General features: G+C 58.6%; 1 protein-coding gene across 1 annotated transcript; it reads left to right on the forward strand.

Moving 5' to 3' along the window:
• Nucleotides 1–7048: 7048 nt before the first annotated feature.
• Nucleotides 7049–21838, forward strand: TFF2 (trefoil factor 2). Its single transcript, XM_004602507.3, has 4 exons — nt 7049–7127; nt 7298–7447; nt 7888–8034; nt 21771–21838. Exons 1-4 carry the CDS (start codon nt 7049–7051, stop codon nt 21836–21838), a joined length of 444 nt encoding a protein of 147 aa, XP_004602564.3.
• The last annotated feature ends 231 nt before the right edge of the window (nt 21839–22069 follow it).

The raw sequence follows: 22069 nt of genomic DNA on the forward strand, positions 1-22069 counted from the left end.
CGGCCCGTCTGACCACCGCTCTGCTCCCCGCCGCTGGCGCCGACGCCATTCCCACTCTCCGGAACATTGGCCTGATTAAACAACCTGACCGTCCAGCGTCTCGCTCTTTCCTGGGGGCGGGGGGCGGCCGGGACAGCAGGCGGGGCCAGAGTCAGGGGACGAGGGCTCAGACTTTCTCCCAGCATCCTCACTGCCAGACGGGCCCACGAGGGCTGCTGTCGCTGGGGGCTGGGCCGGGGAGAGGCGAGGGGAGGGCGCCAGGCTCCACGTGGCACAGCTGAGCTGCCCTGCAAAGGACGGAGCAGAGCCCCGGGTGTCCGCACTGAGAGAGCCCCGGGTGTCCGCACTGAGAGAGCCCGGGGTGTCCGCACTGAGAGAGCCCGGGGTGTCCGCACTGAGAGAGCCCGGGGTGTCCACACTGAGAGAGCCCGGGGTGTCCACACTGAGAGAGCCCCGGGTGTCCACACTGAGAGAGCCCCGGGTGTCCACACTGAGAGAGCCCGGGGTGTCCACATTGAGAGAGCCCCGGGTGTCCACACTGAGAAAGCCCGGGGTGTCCGCACTGAGAGAGCCCCGGGTGTCCGCACTGAGAGAGCCCCGGGTGTCCGCACTGAGAGAGCCCGGGGTGTCCGCACTGAGAGAGCCCGGGGTGTCCGCACTGAGAGAGCCCGGGGTGTCCGCACTGAGAGAGCCCCGGGTTGTCCGCACTGAGAGAGCCCGGGGTGTCCGCACTGAGAGAGCCCCGGGTGTCCACACTGAGAGAGCCCGGGGTGTCCACACTGAGAGAGCCCGGGGTGTCCACACTGAGAGAGCCCGGGGTGTCCGCACTGAGAGAGCCCCGGGTGTCCGCACTGAGAGAGCCCCGGGTGTCCACACTGAGAGAGCCCCGGGTGTCTACACTGAGAGAGCCCGGGGTGTCCACACTGAGAGAGCCCCGGGTGTCCACACTGAGAGAGCCCGGGGTGTCCGCACTGAGAGAGCCCCGGGGTGTCCGCACTGAGAGAGCCCCGGGTGTCCGCACTGAGAGAGCCCGGGGTGTCCACACTGAGAGAGCCCGGGGTGTCCGCACTGAGAGAGCCCCGGGTGTCCGCACTGAGAGAGCCCGGGGTGTCCGCACTGAGAGAGCCCGGGGTGTCCGCACTGAGAGAGCCCGGGGTGTCCGCACTGAGAGAGCCCGGGGTGTCCACACTGAGAGAGCCCGGGGTGTCCACACTGAGAGAGCCCCGGGGTGTCCGCACTGAGAGAGCCCCGGGTTGTCTACACTGAGAGAGCCCGGGGTGTCCACACTGAGAGAGCCCGGGGTGTCCACACTGAGAGAGCCCCGGGTGTCTACACTGAGAGAGCCCCGGGTGTCTACACTGAGAGAGCCCTGGGTGTCTTCACTGAGAGAGCCCGGGGTGTCTACACCGAGAGAGCCCCGGGTGTCTTCACCGAGAGAGCCCCGGGTGTCTGCACTGAGAGAGCCCCGGGTGTCTGCACTGAGAGAGCCCCGGGTGTCTGCACTGAGAGAGCCTGGGTTGTCCGCACTGAGTGTCTGCACTGAGAGAACCCCGGGTGTCTGCACTGAGAGAGCCCCGGGTGTCTGCACTGAGAGAGTCCGGGGTGTCTGCACTGAGAGAGCCCCAGGTGTCTGCACTGAGAGAACCCCGGGTGTCTGCACTGAGAGAGCCCGGGTGTCTGCACTGAGAGAGTCCGGGGTGTCCACACTGAGAGAGCCCCGGGTGTCTGCACTGAGAGAGCCTCGGGTGTCTTCACTGAGAGAGCCCGGGGTGTCTACACTGAGAGAGCCCCGGGTGTCTACACTGAGAGAGCTGGGGTGTCCGTTCTGGGACTGGTTTCTCCTGCAGCTCAGCGTGGCCAGCACACGCCCTCTAGCGGTCCTTCCTGACCCCTACCCGTGCCCGGGATCCAGGTGCAGTGGGAGTGGTTGGGGGACTGGGCGTGTGCTGTGGTGCTCCCGCAGCCCCTCTGTGCCAGGAGGCAGGACCCTACTCCACCTCTCCCAAAACCTCGCCGCTAGTTTCGGGGAGAAGCAGCCATGAGGCCTGACCTGCTCACTGGCCACATGTTGCCGGCAAGCGAGTCCTGAGTCCGAGCCCCAGCACTGCCTACAGGTGCTAGGCACAGTCCTCGGACCCCCTTTTCACTTCCTCGTGGCACAGCGAGCAGAGACCCCTGAGCAGTGTTCCTGGTATCTCGAGCAGCTGAGGCATTGAGGGCCCGGGTGCTCTGGGCTGGAGTGAGGCCCCGTGGAGCTGTGCTGGGTGGGCCGGGCCCCGCAGGGAGGGGAGTCATGGGCCTGCTGTTTCTCCCGAGCACTGTTCTCTGAGCATCTACACGACACCTATGTCAGTACTCCTCGTAGACGGGTCTCCTCACATGTCCCTGTCCCACGCTTCCTGGGGCAGAGATGGGCTCGTCAGCCCCCGACAGCGGCCACCAGTGGGCCATCGGCGTCCCTGTCCAGGCGCAGGCGGCCGGGGACTTCTCTGACCTTGGCGTTCAGTGAACTTCAAGGTGGCAGAGTCCTGTGAGCCGCCTTTCCTGTCCCGGACAATCACTTAGGCTTCCTGTACCAGCGGGCAGCGGCCTGCGGCTGGTCACTAGGGCAGTGGCCAAGCGGGCAGTGAGCCTGTGGCTGGTCACTAGGGCAGGGCCAAGCAGGCAGCGAGCCTGTGGCTGGTCACTAGGGCAGTGGCCAAGCGGGCAGTGAGCCTGTGGCTGGTCACTAGGGCAGGGCCAAGCAGGCAGCGAGCCTGTGGCTGGTCACTAGGGCAGGGCCAAGCGGGCAGAGAGCCTGTGGCTGGTCACTAGGGCAATGGCCAAGTGGGCAGCGGCCTGTGGCTGGTCACTAGGGCAGGGCCAAGCGGGAAGCGGCCTGTGGCTGGTCACTAGGGCAGGGCCAAGCGGGAAGCGGCCTGTGGCTGGTCACTAGGGCAGTGGCCAAGCGGGCAGTGAGCTTGTGGCTGGTCACTAGGGCAGGGCCAAGCGGGAAGTGAGCCTGTGGCTGGTCACTAGGGCAGGGCCAAGCGGGCAGTGAGCCTGTGGCTGGTCACTAGGGCAGGGCCAAGCAGGCAGCGAGCCTGTGGCTGGTCACTAGGGCAGGGGCCAAGCGGGCAGAGAGCCTGTGGCTGGTCACTAGGGCAATGGCCAAGCGGGCAGCGAGCCTGTGGCTGGTCACTAGGGTGGGGCCAAGTGGGAGTGGCCTGGGACTTGTCACTAGGGCGGGGCCACTCGGGAGTGGCCTGCGGCTGGTCACTAGGGCAGGGCCAAGCGGGCAGCGAGCCTGTGGCTGGTCACTAGGGTGGGGCCAAGCGGGAGTGGCTGTGGCTGGTCACTAGGGTGGGGCCAAGCGGGAGTGGCTGTGGCTGGTCACTAGGGCAGGGCCAAGTAAGCAGTGAGTCGGCAGCTGGTCACTAGGGCAGGGCCAAGCGGGAGTGGCTGCAACTGGTCACTAGGGCAGGGCCAGCTCTCCCCACAGGCCAAAGTCCCTGGAACGAGCCATGTGGGCCGCCTGGGCCTGCTTGCGGGGTCGGGCAGCCCCTCTCCCACTCCCTCCGTGGCTGGGTGACGGTGACCGGGGTGGCCGTGGGGTCATCTCGGCCCTCCTGGAGCCCTCAAAGGCAGCCCGCAGAGCAGGGCCACGCCCTCCCGGCCAAGACAGGACGTGTAGCTAGTGGGGCCTTTCGCCCAGACAGGCCCCGGGTCCTGGAACCCCGTCCCTGCCCCGGAGAGGCCCTGGAGAAAGCCCATTGCAGAGACTTCGTCCCCGAAACTCGGGCCCTCGGGTGGGGCAAGCCCAGCCTGCAGAGGGCTGCAGCTGGACGGCCACTGGCTCTGGGCAGTCGGTCCTGTCCGCGGGCAGCCGGGCTCTCGGCCTGCTCCTCGGGGCGTCCCTGCCTCAGGCCTGTCCACCCTCCACCCGGCTGGTCCTGGGAGGGGCCCGCAGAGGCAGCGAGTGTCCAGCCCGGTGCTCTCTGGACACCGGTGCCTGTCCTCAGGGGCCCTCATCTGCCTGTCCGTGTCCTGGGCCGGCCTTCCTCGGACATGCTCATGTATGTGTGTGTATGTGTGCAGGTGTATGTGCGTGAGTGTGCGTGTCTGTATGTCTGCGTGTTGTCTCTGAGCACCAATGTGTGAGTGTGGGGCGTGAGAACATGAGTGTGTGTGGGAATGTGTGAGTGTGCGAGAGCGTGAGTGCAAGCGTGGGAATGTGAGTGAGAGAATGTGAGTGTGAATGCGTCTGTGTGTCTTCATGTTGTCTCAGTGTGAGTGTGTGAGCGTGTGTGAGTGTGTGGTCTTGCACACCTGGAGTCTGGGCCAGAGCAGAGCTGGTGAGACACCGTGTGTCAGCCCTTCTCAAGTCTGCAGGCGTGTGGGGATGTTTGTGGGTCCTGCATGTGCAGGAGGTGGGGTTGGCTCTGAGAGTGAGCAGGGGTGTGTGTGGGTGAGCAGGGTTGTGTGTGGTGGGTGAGCAGGAGTACGTGTGGGCGACCAGGGATATGTGTGTGGGGGGTGAGCTGAGGTGTGTGTGTGGGTGAGCAGGGGTGTGTGTGTGGGTGAACAGGGTGTGTGTGGGGGGTGAGCAGGGGTGTGTGTGGGGGGTAAGCAGGGTGTGTGTCAGGAGTGAGCAGGGGTGTGTGTGTGTGGTGTGAGCAGGGGTGTGTGTGGGATAGCAGGGGTGTGTATGTGGGTTGAGCAGGGGTGTGTGTGGGGAGAGCAGGGGTGTGTGTGTGTGTGGATGAGCAAGAGGATGTATGTGGGTGAGCAGGGGTGTGTGTGTGGGGTGAGCAGAGGTGTGTGTGGGGTGAACAGGGGTGTATGTGTGGGGTGAGCAAGAGTGTGTGTGTGTGTGTGGGTGAGCAGGGGTGTGTGTGTGGGTGAGCAGATGTGTGTGTGGGTGAGCAGGAGTGTGTGTGTGGGTGAGCAGATGTGTGTGTGGGTGAGCAGGGGTGTGTGTGGGTGAGCAGGGGTGTGTGTGGGTGAGCAGGGGTGTGTGGAGGTGAGCAGGGCGTGTGGGGCTGCAGGAGGCGGGCCCGGGTGGGAGTGGGCCTTGCATGGGGCCCAGACTCGCCCTGGGGGAAGGCCCTTCCCGGGGTCTCACTGGGGTCCTGGCGGAGGGCGTCATGTCCCAGAGGACAGGTCACTCGGGAGGGGCGAGTCCTTCCTAAAGTCTCGGATGAGGTCAGGGCCCCGGGCGCTTCCCGATGGCAGGTGCTGGGGGCCCCTGGGGCCCCTCCGGTCTGGGCGCTCAGGGCTGCATGGGCAGGTCTGGGCAGGGCAGGGAGGGACACTCAGGCCGGGCAGTGCCAAGTCCCACAGCCAGACCACAGCCCCACCGGAAGGTCTCCGGACAATGACCAGGGAGTGAGAAGGGTCACTGGGGCCGAACAGCACCCAGACTGTCCTCCATGACCAGACTGTCCCGTGTCCAGACTGTTCTCCCGTGTCCAGACTGTCCCGTGTCCAGACTGTCCTCCCGTGTCCAGACTGTCCTCCCGATCCCAGACTGTCCTCCCGTGTCCAGACTGTCCTCCCATGTCCAGACTGTCCCGTGTCCAGACTTCCCATGTCCAGACTGTCCTCCCGTGTCTAGGCTGTCCCATGCCCAGACTGTTCTCCTGTGTCCAGACTGTCCTCCCGTGTCCAGACTGTCCTCCCATGCCCAGACTGTTCTCCCGTGTCCAGACTGTCCTCCCGTGTCCAGACTGTCCTCCTGTGTCTAGACTGTCCCGTGTCCAGACTTCCAGTGTCCAGACTGTCCTCCCGTGTCCAGACTGTCCTGTGTCCAGACTGTCCTCCCATGTCCAGACTGTCCTGTGTCCAGACTTCCCATGTCCAGACTGTCCTCCCGTGTCTAGGCTGTCCCATGCCCAGACTGTTCTCCCGTGTCCAGACTGTCCCGTATCCAGACTGTCCCATGTCCAGACTGTCCTCCCGATTCCATACTGTCCCGTGTCCAGACTGTCCTCGTATGCTCTGGGCTGTCCCCTGTGCCCAGGGCTGTCCTGGCGCTTAGAACTGAGTCCAGTCTCCCCACTTCTTGTCCGCGGGTCAGCAGCCAGGAGGGCAGTGGGTGGCCAGGAGGGCAGCGGGTGAGTGGGGACCCCTGAGACAGGGCCTGAGGGGGGGTGGCCGTGTGGCTACGGGACTGGGGTAGGGTGGGGACGGCCCCGTGGGCGGGGAGGACCCTCCCGGGGGAGCACAGCAGGAGCCTGAGCGTCAGGCACCCTTGGGTGTTGCTGACACCCTGCGCGGCTCAGCCTGGGGGGGTCAGATGAGCGGGTGTGCCAAGTGGGGGCAGCGGGGGGATGTGCTGGGGACGGGGTGCCCAGCAGGGTGGGCACAGGGCCGCCCACAGGCCTGGCCCGCAGACAGCCCCGGGTGCAGGAGCCGCAGCCTGCGAGCTCCCTCGTGGCCCAAGGGGCGGCAGCGGGGACACGCTGGGCCACAGGCCCCGGGATGCCCAGGAGGCTCCGAGGGGGCTCCCGGCCGCCCTCCTGGGGGCTGCCTGGGCGGGCGGCAGCTGCGGTGCTGGGTGCGGCTTAGAGCCCCGAGGGGCTCAGAGGTGCCCCCCACAGCTGCAGCTGCTCTGCTCCCCCCAGACCCGTTTCCCTGAGTTCTGCAGGGTGCCTCATCAGAGTCGCCGGAGACCCCGGCAGGAGGGGCCCCTCTGCCCCCCACCAGACCTGCTTCCCTGAGCCCCGCAGGGCGCCTCATTAGAGCCGCCGGAGACCCCCGGGCAGGAGGGGCCCCTCTGCCCCGCCCGGCGCTGGCCCCTGCATCAGCACCAGCTCTCAGGGCTCTGCTGGCCTCGCATCCCGGGCGTGGCACCCCACGCACATGGCCCCTTTCCACGGCGCGGCCTGGCACGGCGGCCCCCGCCCGGCCCAGCAGGGCCCCAGCGCCTGCCCGGCCTCGCCTCCTCCCGACAAGCTATCGCAGCCCCTCTGACCCCGGGGAGGTTATCTGGTGCCAGAGCAAACAAGGCGGCTTATAAGGTGGCGCGGGCGGCGGTGGCCGCAGTGACCCTGGCACAGGACTCGACATGGCAGCTCGTGCGGCCCGGCTCCTGGTGGTGGCCCTCCTGTTGGGGCTCTGCACCCCGGCGGGGGCCCAGAAGCCTTGTGAGTGACAGGGGGCTCGGGGACTCCTGCCTGGGCACCCCCCGGGGTCTCACTCCCGCCACCCGAGGGGAGGGCGGATCAGAGCAGGCGAGGGCCAAGGGGGTCCTGGGGCTGGGGGTGTCGCCGTGGAGAGGGGCTGGCCGCTGCCCACAGAGCCCCTTCCCCTGCAGCCGCCTGCCAGTGCTCTCGGAGGGCCCCGGAGAATCGGGAGAACTGCGGGTTCCCGGGCATCACCAGTGAGCAGTGCTCCTCGGCTGGCTGCTGCTTCGACAACTCCATCCCCGACGTGCCCTGGTGCTTCAGACCCCTCCCGACGCAAGGTGATGCCCACCCCCGCCCCGTCAGCTAGTGCCAGGGTGACCCCCGCAGCGGGCCCCTCTGCATCTCCGTCTGGGCGCGGCTGATGGGCTGGCAGCAGGACGGGGTCCAAGGGCCGGGTTGGGCGTGGTGCGTGCAGGGTGGGGGTTGGCGTCCCTCGGCCCCCCTGGCCCGCGTCAGACGGAGCCCCCGGGCTTGCTCCGAAGTGCGAGTTTCGTGCATTTCACTCCTTGGCCGACACCCCACTCCCCACCAGCCCCTCCTGAGATGCGGCCCCCACTTCCTGGAGATCAGCGAGGGGCGAGATGACCGCGGTGCACGGACTGGCCCCACGCCCTGGGCCGGGTCCTCGAGTCCTTCCCGGAGAGGCCCCGAGCGGGGTGGGGCCGGGGGCCGCAGCCCGGGGCGCTGGGTGACAGGGCTGCTGTCCCCGTGGGCGCAGAGTTCCAGGAGTGCGTGATGGAGGTGTCCGCCCGCCAGGACTGCGGCTTCCCGGGCATCAGCCTCCAGGAGTGCGCGGCCAGGAGGTGCTGCTTCTCCGACGACGTCCCCAACGTGCCCTGGTGCTTCTTCCCCATCTCCGTGGAAGGTGACTCGCCGCGGGGGGCCCCAGGCAGGGAGGCTGGACACATCCCCTCGGGCCCCGGAGACCCCCAGCCCTCCCCGGGACAGAGCCCTCTGACGCGCAAACGGCCTCATCAGAGGCGGCTCTAGAACATTCTCCTGGTGGCAGCTCCCTCACCCCTTGCGTTGCACCCCCTGCCCACTGCCCCCCCGTCACCGCCTCCCATCAGTGTCCCCAGCCTGAGCTGCAGACAAAGGCCAGCAGGCACTTCCGAGTGTGCTGCCCCTGACCTGCACGGAGCGCCCCCAAGTTGGCGGGTTCTCCGGGACGTGCTGGGCGCTGTGCACCCCCACAGCTTCCTCCCTGGGGGGACTGATGGGGCCTGACGGGGTCCCCAGGACCACTGGGCGCAGCCCTTAGCCCCTCACCATGGCACCGTCTTTCATTTCTAGAGTGCTATATATAATTAGAAGATCGTGGCCACAGGAACGGAACCAGACACCCACCCTCTGTCCATCTGTCCCCCTGCCCACCCCCCACCCCCCGCTTCCGTGCTCCCGGCCCCCAGACTGCGACCTGCTTCCTGCCCTTCCCACCAGCTCCACCCTGTGTCTTCAAATAAAGGAGACCCCTAAAACCTGCTCCTGGGCCTTGGCTTCTGTGACACGGAAGTGTGGGTGTGTATGCATGTGTGTGCGTGTGTGCATGTGTTTGCATGCGTGTGTGCACATGCAAGTGTGTGTGTGCCTGTGTGTGCGTGCATGTGCCTGGATGTGTTTATGCACAGGCACAACTGTGTGGTTCGCATCCAGTGTCTTGCTCACGTGTAAGTGAGTTTTGTGCGTGTACAGACGCACAGACTCCCTGCGGAGTGCTTGCTTGGGCCCGGAGGTATGACACAGCGGGGAGGGTGCTGGGTCCCATCCTTGCGTCCCATGGCTCCCCGAGCCCACCAGGAGCGACTCCTGGGTGCAGAGCCGGGAGCCTGCCTGAGCACCACCAGAGGTGGCCTGAAAAAGTAAAATAAATAAAAGCACTTACTTAGGAGCAACTCAGAAAATTATGGGAGTGAGTGGGATCTACTGGTCATAAAATGCTACAAACGTTATTCGCACGGCACCAAGACACTTGCTTGTTTCAAAAAATAACCCAGGGGGCTGGAGAGATAGCACAGCGGGTAGGGCGTTTGCCTTGCATGCAGCTGACCCGGGTTCAAATCCCAGCATCCCATATGGTCCCCTGAGCACGGCCAGGGGTAATTCCTGAGTGCAGAGCCAGGAGTAACCCCTGTACATTGCCAGGTGTGACCCAAACAGCAAAAAAACAAAACAAAACAAAAAAAACCTCAAACCGAATGTTAGCATTGTCCACAAAAATGGAACAGACTTTTTTAAATGGTTATAGAGCTGAAACTGCTGAGGCTGGGCTGGAGAGAGTCTCATGGGTAGGGGCGTGCGCTGCCACAGGTTCGATTGTGTTCGATGTTGGGTTCGATCCCTGGTACCCCATATGGTGCCCTGAGCACTGCCAGGAGGGATTCCTGAATGCAGAACCAGGAGTCACCCTTCACCCTGAGCACCACCGGTGTGTCAAAGCCAACCAACCAATGGGGGCTGGAGCAATAGCACAGCGGGGAGGGCGTTTGCCTTGCACGCAGCCGACCCGGGTTCGAATCCCAGCATTCCATATGGTCCCCTAGCACTGTCAGGGGTAATTCCTGAGTGCAACGCCAGGAGTAACCCCTGTGCATATCCAGGTGTGACCCAAAAAGCAAAAAAAAAAAAAACCAAAAACAACCAACCAACCAACCAAACAAAAGAAGCTGCTGAAACTGGTTTATGGAACATTTTGATGTGCATTTATGGTATATATCCCTGCATTGATATAAAGATGTACAAAAATAGAAAATGGAAAAACTGCCTGATTTTTCCAGGTGTGATCACGTACTTTGGTACTTTTGCTTCACCCCATGGGGAAAAATGCTAATGTCTGAATTTGGACCAATAATAGGAAGGAGGGAGAAAAGGTCTCCCCAAAGTGGATTCCTTGATGTAGAGCACGTGCATATGTTTGAGTGTGTATGTGAGTGTGTGAGTGTGTGAGTGTGTGTGCGTGTGAGTGTGTACCTGAGTGTGGGTGTGTGTAAGTGCGTTTGTGTGCATGTGTGCACATGTGTGTGTTGGGGTGTGGGGGATGCTACTTTTTGCATCCTCCAGCAGATGTGCCCAGGCCGGCTCCTGAAAGGACGGGCTCCACCTCAGCCAGCCTCCTGAGAGTGACCACCTCAGCTGCCCGCTGACCACACACTGCCCGGCACAGGTGCGCCTTCTTCAGCCGGCCACTGGAGGGCGCCCTCGGGCCAGCAGCCTGGGTGGCCACAGCGTCCTTCTGACCAGCAGAGCCCCACGCCCTTCTCCGCGGCTTCTCCTCGGCCGGTGCCCGCACGGGACACCAGTGGGCACAGCGGCGCCTGCACACAAGCCCACACTCAGGGTCTCTTTTTTGTTCCTTTTTGGGTTTGGGCCACGTCTGCAGGTGCTCCGGGCTCAGGGGGCCCGAAGTGTCGGATTGTCCGGGTTGGCAGCACGCTCCCCCCATCTCGCCGGCCCCACAGCTGTTGGATGGACCCTAAGGGCCCCCCCGACTGGTGCCGTGCAAGGCGTCCAGCGGCTCTGAGGAGAGCCCTCCCCGCGGCTACGAAGACCCCGCCGTGCTCGGGGTCACGCGGGGCTCCACTGGGGGCTGGGGGCTGTGGTCCGGAACACAGGGTCCAACTTGGCACCCCCCACATGCTCCAACTGTCTGCCAGGCCTGGAGTGAGTGAGTGTGTGTGTGTGTGTGTGAGAGAGAGAGAGAGAGAGAGAGAGAGAGAGAGAGAGAGAACCAATCCCCATGAGTTACACAGTCACAGAGTTGTTCATGATTGAGTCATACAGTGTCCCTTTCCCTCCAAGCCCCAAGATTCCTGCCTGCCGTCTCCCCTCTCCCTCCCTCTCTCTCCCTCCCTCCCCCTCCCTCACCTTCCCTCCCCCTCCCTCTCTCTCTCCTGGGCCCTGTGGTGTAGGCACTGAGAGGTCATCGTGTCCGTCCCTTTCCCTCCGATCAGAGCAGCTCCTGTCAGGGCCATCATTCCCAGCTGTCGCTGTCACAGTGGTCCCTTCTCTGTCCTAACTGCCCCCCCTCTGGCTTGTGGCCCCCTTCCAGTCATGGGCCTGTCCTCATGGATCTCGTTTCTCCTGTCCTGGGGTCTGAGTCTCCTGCGTGTCACCCTGAGTGAACCGAGTCTGAGGGGAGACCCACAGACCAGAGCAGGCGGCTTCTCCTTCCTCCTGTTGCGTTCCTGCCCCCGATGCCCGCAGGCCAGCCCTGCGGACCCCCATCTCCCACCCAGCCCCTCTCCCCAGAGCACAGGGCACAGCTGCCAGCATGGGCCAGGGGAGCAGGGGGCCCTGGGCGGGGTGGGGGGTCTTGCCGTCTTCCTGCTTGTAGCCTCTTCATCCCACCACAACCCAGGAATGCACGTGAGGCGGCCTCCCTGTGGCCGGGCAGCGGGCACTCACAGCCAGGCCTGGACAGCTTCCTCCCCTGGGGACGACCGCCTGACCCCGAGGAGACCCCTCAGCACACAGTCCTGCCGGCCAGAGAGCTAGACTCAGAAGTGTTATGTGTCTTCCATGTGGGAACATTCTAGAAACTCTGTGAGGATACAGATTTGGGGGTATGCACCTCCCGGGCGGTGTCTGCTGTCCCGGTTCTGGGATGTGCAGGTGGCGGAACCCAGTGGGAGCTTTCAGACAGTGTTGGAAGGACCGGGAGGGAAGCAACCATTCATCTCGCCTCTGAGGTAGAGCCTAGATGTCAGTCCCTAGTCTCTGGTTTCCTCCAACCCCAGCAGCGAGAGACACAGGCAACTCACTTGCTTGGAAGGACAGAGGAGACCGTGCTGGGTACGTCAGAAGCAGAAGGATGGGCACCGGGTTCCCATGCATCTGCACCGTATAGAGTAATGGGGGGGGGGAGAGAGCAGTGAGGAGGGTCAGTGTATAGAATAACGGCGGGGAGAGCACGGGTTCAAACCCAGCACCCCTGTGTTCCCCAAGCATTACCAAAGGTGGTACCTGAGCAGCTCTGGGTCTGTTGCCCACACACAAAATAACATTGCAGGGAACCCAGCCTCCCCTGCAAGTGCATCATTCCTGGGTCATGCGGCCGCATTTGTGGCCACATGATACTTCAAATCCTATACTCTACCCATACTCCTGGATTACCGCACCACATTTGCCAGAGGTCAAAATTGGAGCCAACCAATCTTACAGGGAATATATATATATATATATATATATATATATATAACACTGTATCACTGTCATCCCTTTGCTCATCGATTTGCTCGAGCGGGCACCAGTAAGGTCTCCATTGTGTAACTTGTTACTGTTTTTGGCATATTGAATAAGCCATGGATAGCTTGCCAGATCTGCAGTTCAGATACTGTCTGTAACTTGCCGGGCTCTTCGAGAGGGGCGGAGGAATTGAACCCGGTTCAGCTGCATGCAAGGCGAACGTCCTACCTACTGTGCTCGCACTCTCTCTCTCCCTCTCTCTCGAAAACTCCCCATGGTGTATTCATATGCCAAAACCAGTTACAAGCTGGGTTTCATTCCCCTGACCCTGAAAGAGCCTCCAATGTGGCACCATTGGAAAGGACGAGTAAAGAGAGGGTTCTAAAACTCAGGGCTAGGAGGAATGGAGCCATTACTGAGACCACTCAAGACATTTGACGATCAACTGGATGATGATGATGATGATGATAAAACATGCAAGCCTCAACTTTCTTTTTTTTAATTGAGTCACCGTGAGATAGTTACAAGCTTTCATGTTTGGGTTACAATCTCACAATGATCAAACACCCATCCCCCCACCAGTGCACATTCCCCACCACCAATATCCCTGGTATACTCCCCCATTCCCACTCTCCCCCCTGCCTCTATGGCAGACAATATTCCCCATACTCTCTCTCTACTTTTGGGCATTATGGCTTGCAACACAGACACTGAGAGGTCATCGTGTTTGGTCCATTATCTACTTTCAGCATGCGTCTCCCATCCTGACTGATTCCTCCAGCCATCATTTTCTTAGTGATCCCTTCTCTATTCCATCTGCCTTTTCCCCTCCGCTCATGAAGCAGTCTTCCAGCTATGGGACAATCCTCCTGGCAAGCCTCAACCTTTAACAACATGTCAGTGATCTCTTGTGGATGGGCTTCCTGGCCCTGGGTGAGATCCAGCAATCCTCACACTGTTTCCTCTAAGGATACTTTTTTTTCTGTCTTTCTCAGCAGATTTTCATAACCAACAATGCGGAATACATAATTTTGTTTCTGCTCTGGGGCAGGGATTGGGGTTCAGGATGGAAACATCCAAAATATGGTGGTGGGAAGGTGTCGTGGTGGTGGGACTGGTGTTGGAATAGTAAATGTCACCAAATATTGTGGACTACTCTCCTGTTTGACTCTTTTTTTTTCTTTTTGGGTCATACCTGGCGATGCTCAGGGGTTACTCCTGGCTCTGCACTCAGGAATAACTGCTGGTGGTGCTCAGGAGACCATATGGGATTCTGGGAATCAAATCTGGGTCAGCTACATGCAAGGCAAATGCCCTCCCCGCTGTGCTATTGCTCCAGCCTCCAGACTCTTTTTTTTTAAAATTCTCGATGGGCTGGAGTGATAGGATAGCTGGTAGGGCGTTCGCTTTGCAGGGGGCCCATCCGGGTTCGATTCCTCCACCCCTCTCGGAGAGCCCCGAAAGCTATGAGGAGTATCCCATCCTCACAGCAGAGCCTGGCAAGCTCCCCGTGTGTATTCGACATGCCAAAAACAGTAACAAGTCTCACAATGGAGACCTTACTGGTGCTCACTCGAGCAAATCGATGAGCAATGGGACCACAGTGACAGTGACAGTGACTTTATAAAATTAAAAAAAAACTTGAAAAAGGTGGGAAATCCCGTACCTCGAGGTAATAGAAATGCGAAGGACAGGGAAGGGAGAGATGTCCAGGAGGGGCTAAGGAGAGGCCGGTAGGGGTAGCAGGGGCAGGGCCTGGGCAGGGCACGGGGGTGTGTGTAGTATGTGAGAGGGGAGGTGTGTCTGTCTGTCTGTCTGTCTGTCTCACAGCACCGTCACGCTGCAGGCAGGAAAGCCAAACCACAGAAATTAAACTTAAAAACGCGCCTGTCAGGGGCGGGCCGGGGGCCGAGGGGGAGGTTGCCCCCGGGAAGGACTGGAGCCGGAATGTCGTTGCCTGAAACCGTATTATAGACCAAGTGGCGAACCACAGTGCCTACATTTAAAAAAATGTTGATTTTTTAAAATTAAGGGCCCAGGCAAGGCCTGCGTCTCACCCCAGCACCCGGGGCTCCATTACTTGGCACAGTGGCAGCCCCGATGGCAAAGGCTTCTCTCCATCGGCCAAGCGTTGGCCACCCCTGTTAACCTTCGCTGTTGTTTAAGTTTCATATCCAGGCCAAGTGCAAGATACTGACACCGATAAAACCGCGCTCAGCAAGGAAAGCATGTTTAACAAACTGCTGGCAAAACTGGACAGCTACATGCAAAAAAATGGGCTTAGACCTCCACCTATCACCATGTACAAAAGTCAGATCAAAATGGATTAAAGACCTCAACATCAGACCAGAATCCCTAAGGTACATTGAAGACAAGGTTGGCAAAACCCTCCACGACATTGAAGCCAACGGTATCTTCAAAGCTGACACGCCACTGGCCAAGCAAGTGAAAACAGAGATAAATAAATGGGACTATCTCAAACTAAGAAGCTTCTGCACCTCAAGAGAAACAGTGACCAAAGTACAAAGACAATCTACAGAATGGGAAAGGATATTTATGCAGTACCCATCCGATAAAGGGTTGATAACAAGGATATACAATGCACTGGTTGAACTCCACAAGAAGAAAACTGCCAACCAGATAAAAAAATTGGGTGATGAAATTAACAGAAATTTTCCCAAAGAAGAAATCCGAATGGCTCAGAGGCACATGAGAAAATGTTCAACATCACTAATCATCAGGGAGATGCAGATCAAAACAACCATGAGATATCATCTCACACCACAGAGACTGGCCCACATCCCAAAAAACAAAAACGACTGGTGTTGGTTTGGATGTGGGGAGAAAGGGACTCTCCTTCACTGCTGGTGGGAATGCCGACTGGTCCAGCCCTTTTGGAAAACAATATGGACAATTCTCAAAAAATTAGAAATTGAGCTTCCATTTGACCCAGCAATACCACTCCTGGGAATATATCCCGGAGAGGCCAAAAGGTATAGTAGAGATGGCATCTGCATTTCTATGTTTATTGCAGCACTGTTTACAATAGCCAGAATCTGGAAAAAACCAGAGTGCCCCAAAACAGATGACTGGTTAAAGAAACTCTGATACATCTACACAAAGGAATACTATGTAGCCGTCAGAAAACATGAAGTCATGAAATTTGCATATAAATGGATCAACATGGAAAGTATCATGTTGAGTGAAATGAGTCAGAAAGAAAGAGACAGACATAGAAAGATTGCACTCATATGTGGAATATAATATAACTGAGAAGTACAAGTTGGCAGTGATGCAATTTCTGGCAGATATTTCTCTGGACTTAGTTGCTAAATGTAGGGAGCCATTTTACCTTACTGATCTTATCCTGTCACTATTTGTTTAATCACTAGCTAACCCCATGCCACACCTAGCAAAGGTTGCCACTCCTAATCTTACTGATCTTATCCTATCAGCATTTGTTTATTACTAGCTAAATCCCGTGCCACACGCTGCATTTCTATTGGGGGTCCCGGCACCACCTCCTCCCAGCAGGGAGGTATAAATACTGTAACTGCCATAGAATAAATGCCTTTTCTCCCTCCTCCGGGCTCTGCGTCTGTTCATTCGGCTGCCCTACGAAGGGTTCTCCCTGCTGAACAGAACGAGACCTCCACATCGACTTCCACAGCTAAAATACTAAAATACAGAAACCCAAAACCATGAGGCGGCTAAGTGCGGTCACTTGACCTCATACCTCTTCATTCTCAGCAATGGAAAACAAATTATCAAATGCTTCCTTTTCAGCAGGTCCGACTTTAGGGGGGAGACTCTCCAAACAATAATAGTGAGTTTTGTTGAAATATTGAATGCAATCAAAGTGAAAGTAAAATGAAACTTATCAGTTACACAGGCTGGGGGGGGCTAGGGATGTCGGGGGGGCTAGGAGTGTGGGGCAGGCTAGGGGCGTGGGGGGACGGGGTGGAGCTATACTGTGATTCTTGGTGGTGGAATATGTGCACTGGTGAAGGATGGGTGTTCGAGCATTGTATAACTGAGACTCAAACCTGAAAACTTTGTAACTTTCCACATGGTGACTCAATAAAAAAATAAAAAAAAAAACCGCGCTCAGGAACACTGGCCGGCTCTCTGCACGGGCAGTGATGCCGCCCACTGGGACCTCGCCATTCAAAAACTTGGTTCAAACCACAGCACCCGAAAGGAGAGAGAGAGGAAAAGGGAATGCCCTGCTACAGAGGCAGGTGGGGTGGGGGGAGGGGGCGTGGGGTGGGAGGCACGCTGGGATCATTGGTGGTGGAGAATGGGCACTGGTGGAGGGATGGGCACTCGAGCACTGTATGACTGAAACACAAGCACATCTGAGAATAGTGAGAGCTTGATTTCCTATCTGGATGCCCTTCATGTCTTTTTCTTGCCTAATTGCTATTGCCAGTACTTCCAGTACTATGCTGAACAGAAGTGGTGAGAGTGGGCATCCTTGTCTTGTGCCTGATCTTAGAGGAAAGGCCCTTAGTTTTTCTCCATTGAGGATGATGCTTGCCGTAGCTTTGTGATAGATGGCTTTGACTATCTTGAGGAAAGTTCCTTCTTTTTTTTTTTTTAAATTTATGTTAACTTTTCCCACTTTATTAAAACACAGTGGTTTACCAAGTTGTACATGATGATTTGTTCCAGGCATTCAATATTCCACCGCCAATCCTACCACCACAGTCACCTTCCTTTCCTCCACCATTGTCCCCATTTTCTTTTTTTTTAATTTAATAGTTTATTTTTAATTAGTGAGTCAACGTGAGGGTACAGAGGAAAGTTCCTTCTAAACCCATTTTGGTGAGAGTTTTCATCATAAATGGATGCTGGACCTTGTCAAATGCTTTCTCTGCATCTATTGAAATGATCAATGGTTTTTATTTTTACTTTTGTTGATGTGATGGATTATGTTAGTTGATTTCCGAATGTTAAACCATCCTTGCACCCCCGGGATGAATCCCACTTGGTCATGGTGTATGATCTTTTTGATGAGTTGTTGGATTCTATTTGCTAGTACTTTGTTGAGGATCTTCGCATCCGTGTTCATCAGGGATATTGGCCTGTAAGTTTTCCTTGTTAGTGGTGTCTTTGTTTGCTTTTGGTATTAGGGAGATGTGTGCCTCATAGAAACTGTTTGGGAGAGTTCCTGTTTTTTCAATATCCTGGAAAAGCTTGAGGAGAACTGGCAACTTTAAAGTTGCCATTTAAAGGTTTTCTTTAAATGTTTGGAAGAATTCGCCAGTGAAACCTTCTGGGCCTGGGCTTTTGTTTTGGGAGAGACAGGGGTGGATTCTTAAGTGACTAAGATGCACGATGTCCCTCAGTGGCCAGCCGTGTCTCATGGGAGCTGGTGGTGGAGGGTCTCCCGGGCATTTACAAACTTAGGGGTCTGCAGCGGGGCTGGACACGACTGCAGGTGTCTGGCCCTGATGAGGACAGGGCCGCGGAGCTCTCTACGAGGACCCTCTTTCTTGGTGCCCCGGAACTTGGAGGTACCACGCTGAGCTGTGCCCCGTCCTCGTTCGGGGCCATGGCCCGCGGGGTCGAGCCACCCCCCTGATTCCTCTCCCACTTGGCTGAGTAGAGGCCCAGCATGGGACTTGCACCCGGGCCTGCCTCTACCCTCTGCCCCCTCCTCCCTGCCTGCCCGGCATCCCTCTCCCCGTCTGAAAGGGCGTCCCACCTCTGTAACCCCCGGCCAGCCCATCACCACCTCTGCACACAGCCCCTATCGGACAGATCTTGTGCAAATATTTTCTGCTGTGCAAACATTTCCCCTGATACGTGACTCACCTCTTCATGCCTCTCTCTAAGCATTGGCAGCAGGCGGCGTTTGAGGGAGTTACGGGGGAGCAGAGACACAGAGATGGGGGCAGCGGCTCAACCAGCCCTGGACAGGGCCCAGGAAATCCAACACTAATCAGGACAAAGATCCGAATGGCACTCCCAAAGGCCAGCACAGAAGGACACCAGGTCCACCCTGAGGCATGGCCACAGTCTCTGGCATCCTCAATCCGCCTGGACTCTCGTCCTGGGGGTCCCTTGACCCTTGGTGCGGGTGTCACTGAGGGGAGGGGCCAGAGACAGTGCCTGCTGCTTCCTAGACAGAGGGACCCCTTCTACCAGCTGTGCTGAGAAGTCACACCTTGGTGCTTCTGGAGGTTTCCTGGCGGGGACCCTCCAAGTATGTGACACCTTTTATCTATCTATCTATCTATCTATCTATCTATCTATCTATCTATCTATCTATCTATCTATCTATCTATTTTTAATCGAATCACCATGAGAACAGTTACAAAGCTTTCAAGATCAAGTCTCAGTCCTACTATGCTCAAACACCCATCCCTTCACCAGTGCACATGTTCCACCACCAAGAACCCCTGCATAACCCCCTCTTACTCCCCCTCTGCCTGTGTGGCAGATGATTTCCACTTTACTCTCTCTTTACTATGATTACATTCAATTTTCAACAGGAAACTCACTATTATTACTTGGTTTTTTTTCCCCCAACAATCAGACCTGTTGAAATGACATCATTAGAACTACATGTTTTCTCTTGCTGATAACAAAGAGCATATGATGTTGCATGGCCGCGAAAGCGGCCGCCCAGTTTAGGGATTCTGGTATTTTAGTAATTAAGTCCAGAGGTATTTTTGCCCACAGCCACTGCATTCCGAGATTGGTTTGTGTGCCTCCGGGATCATGGCTGTTCAGGAGCAGAGGGGTTGTTCGTGGGTGGTCACTCAGGGTCTCGTCTGGGCAGGGAGCAGGGCCGGTTCTGCGCCCCCATTGTGAGATTCCCTGAGCGCCCCATCACTGCAAGCTCCTACCTCTCCGTCCACTTGGCTCTGAAAGGTGGCGGTTGCCATGCTGCCACAAAGGGGAAAAGGCCGAGGGACAAAGCCCTTCCCCTCCCGGGGCTGCACGTGGCCGTAGCTTAGTTCACAGTCGAGGAGTCTATCTGCCAGCAGCTGCTGCGTCCCGAGGTTGGTTTCTGTGCCTCTGGGAGTGACACCTTTTGTGTTGAGTGTGGACCTGGGCATTTCCCTGTTTGCTCCCTGCCCTGCAGGGGACCAGGGAGTGGTCTCCATCTCACCGTGGAGGGCGCGGGAGAGCTCCCAAGTGGCAGTTTCTGTGTCCACAGAGCCATCCTTGTGAGCATCTCCTCTCCGCTGGGCTGGGTGAGTTTACGTCCCTGCGGGAGGGGCTTGGGGAAACCGATTTTCCAAAAAATGGGGATGGGGCCTGGGGCCTGCTTCGGAGCCCGCCCAGCCCGAGGCTGCCCCTTGTCCGTCTCGTCCAGGCCCGAGACGTGAGGCAGGAGGGGAGCTTTCTGCTCCCAGGGCTGTGTTCCCGCTGTGGGTTCTGTTTTGTACATCCAGGGAGTTCTCCTCGTTTTTCTCTCTTGGTTGTTTCCGTGGTGTGCAACCTTCGTTGTCTTTTAAAGGAGATTTCGGGGGCTGGAGCGATAGCACAGTGGGTAGGGCGTTTGCCTTGCACGCGGCCGACCCGGGTTCGAATCCCAGCATCCCATATGGTCCCCTGAGCATCGCCAGGGGTGATTCCTGAGTGCAGAGCCAGGAGTAACCCTTGTGCATTGCCAGGTGTGACCTAAAAAGCAAAAAATAAAATAAAATAAAATAAAATAAAGGAGATTTCGATGTATGATTTATGTCTGCTTTTTTGTTAGTGGGAAGGGGCTCCCAAGCGGTGCTCAGGAACCCTGGGGTCCCCACTGACCAGGCTCAGGGATACGTGGTGCTGGGGACCCCCGGTGCTGGGGCGTAGAATCCAAGCAGCTACGCCTCTGCACTTTGCCCTTCCCTGCCTTCAGTTTGCTTCTCTCCCTCTTAGCGACTTCATTAGACTTTCCCCCTGACCTCTATTTCTTTTGTGGTGGGGCGGCTACACCTGGTCGTGCCCAGGGCTCGCTCCTGACCCAGTGCTCAGGGCTCGCTCTTGGTGTTCAGGGGACCGTACTGGGTGCTGGGTCAGCCACGTGCGAGGCCAGCGCCTTCCCTGCTGGCTGTATCCCTGGCCCCACTCACCCTGGGGCTCGGCAGACTCTCCCGTCGCTTCCTGGGCGAGTGCAGGCCATACTTTCCGAAGGGTCCCGGGGGTCTGGGGCTCAGCAGGACACACGCCCTCACAGCTCTGAGGTCCTGGGTTTCATTCCCGGAGTCCCGGCGCTGGGAAAAAAAATACAAACCCCAAATCTCTGACTTTGGTTTATTCTTTGCTATGGCTGCTTAGTGGAAGAAACTTAAATTTTCTTCCCCAAGTGCCGCAGTGCTGCAGTTCGCTACGATCGATCCCAAAGTGAGCCTTAGGACGGCAGGGCTGGGGGAGGGCCCTGCTGCCCTCGCGAGAGCACCGACGACGTTCCTGAATGCTTCAGGCACACCTGACAGGTGCTGCCGAGAGCTCGGGCTTCAAACTGTTCATTCTCATGGCTGTGATCCGTGTGTGTGACCTACCACCGCACTCTCTGATGCTAGGTGTCATCTGTGCGGATAAACCCAGCCTCGCTGCGTCCACTGGACCTCGGGGTCCTCCAGCTCCTGCCTCTTTCTTTGGTTACTTGGGCCACACCTGGCGGTGCCCGGGGGCTGTTTCTGGCTCTGCTCAGGAGTGGCCGGGGGGCGCCAGGCTTGAATCGAGAACCCCTGTGGTCTCAGCCCCTCTTCCCGCTCCTTGCTCAGCCGGAAGCCCCTGCCGGCCCCAGGAGACCCAGGTCTGTGCGTCTGAGGACAGTGACACGGGGGCCTTGGCCCGACGCCCAGCACGTGGTTCCAGGGCGCGCCTGACGGCCAGCACGCGGGTCCCGGGTGCCGCCTCGCGCCTGCCACGGCACCTTCCTGAGCAAACGCGTTGATTTGGGGTTGGCGTCACCATGGTAGCATCCCGCGGAGTGCGGAAGGGTGCCGAGAAAGGGAGCAGCAGTGAGGAGAGCCTCGGTGGGACGGTGACGGGAACGCGGTCAGCCTTCCCGAACCCGCGGGTCCGCCGGGCGTTGAGGGAGGCCACTGCACAGAGGGACACGGCCGCAGGCGCAGGCTGCAGGACTCAAAGACACATTCCCTGCATGTGCAGCGTGGCGGCCAGCGTGGCCAGGGTCCCAAGGTGCCGCCCGTGTCCTGGCCGGGCAGGGCAGGGCAGGGCCGAGGCCTCCGGTGCCTCCTCATGACCCCGGGGTTGTTGTTTACCCGCCGAGTCCCGGAACTCTCCTGCTTTATGGCCCCGGCCTGGCCGTGTACCTTGGCCCCTGTGCGTGTGGGACCCGGCCTGGAAGGGCCTCGCGGCAGAGAGCAACACAGGTGGGTAGCTGCTCCCGGGGCCAGGGGGCCGGAGGGTCAGTTCCGCCTTCTGTGCGGACCCCTGGGCGCCCACCAGAGCCCTGCAACCTGCTGAAGGATGAACCTGTAGATGAGCTCAATGTCATACTGAAGTACTCACCCTGACCCCTGACCCTGACCCCTGACCCTGACCCCTGAGCCTCACCCTGACTCTGACCTCTGACCCTGAACCTCACTCCTGAGCCTCACCCCTGAGCCTCACCCCTGAGCCTCACCCCTGACCCCTGAGTCTCACCCTGGCTCCTAAGCCTCTGACTGACTCACTCTGACCCACACCCCAGACCTCACCCTTGAGCCTCACCCTTGACCTCACCCCTGACCTCGCCCTGACCCACA

This window comes from Sorex araneus, chromosome 2 (assembly GCF_027595985.1).
Source record: "Sorex araneus isolate mSorAra2 chromosome 2, mSorAra2.pri, whole genome shotgun sequence".
Taxonomy (NCBI): Eukaryota; Metazoa; Chordata; class Mammalia; order Eulipotyphla; family Soricidae; genus Sorex; species Sorex araneus.

Bases quoted from the DNA above. Each gene is read 5' to 3' on its own strand.
- TFF2 (XM_004602507.3), top strand. From the start codon at position 7,049: ATGGCAGCTCGTGCGGCCCGGCTCCTGGTGGTGGCCCTCCTGTTGGGG. The intron at 7,128-7,297 runs GTGAGTGACAGG...CTTCCCCTGCAG, and splicing joins GGCGGGGGCCCAGAAGCCTT to CCGCCTGCCAGTGCTCTCGG. The intron at 7,448-7,887 runs GTGATGCCCACC...CCGTGGGCGCAG, and splicing joins CAGACCCCTCCCGACGCAAG to AGTTCCAGGAGTGCGTGATG.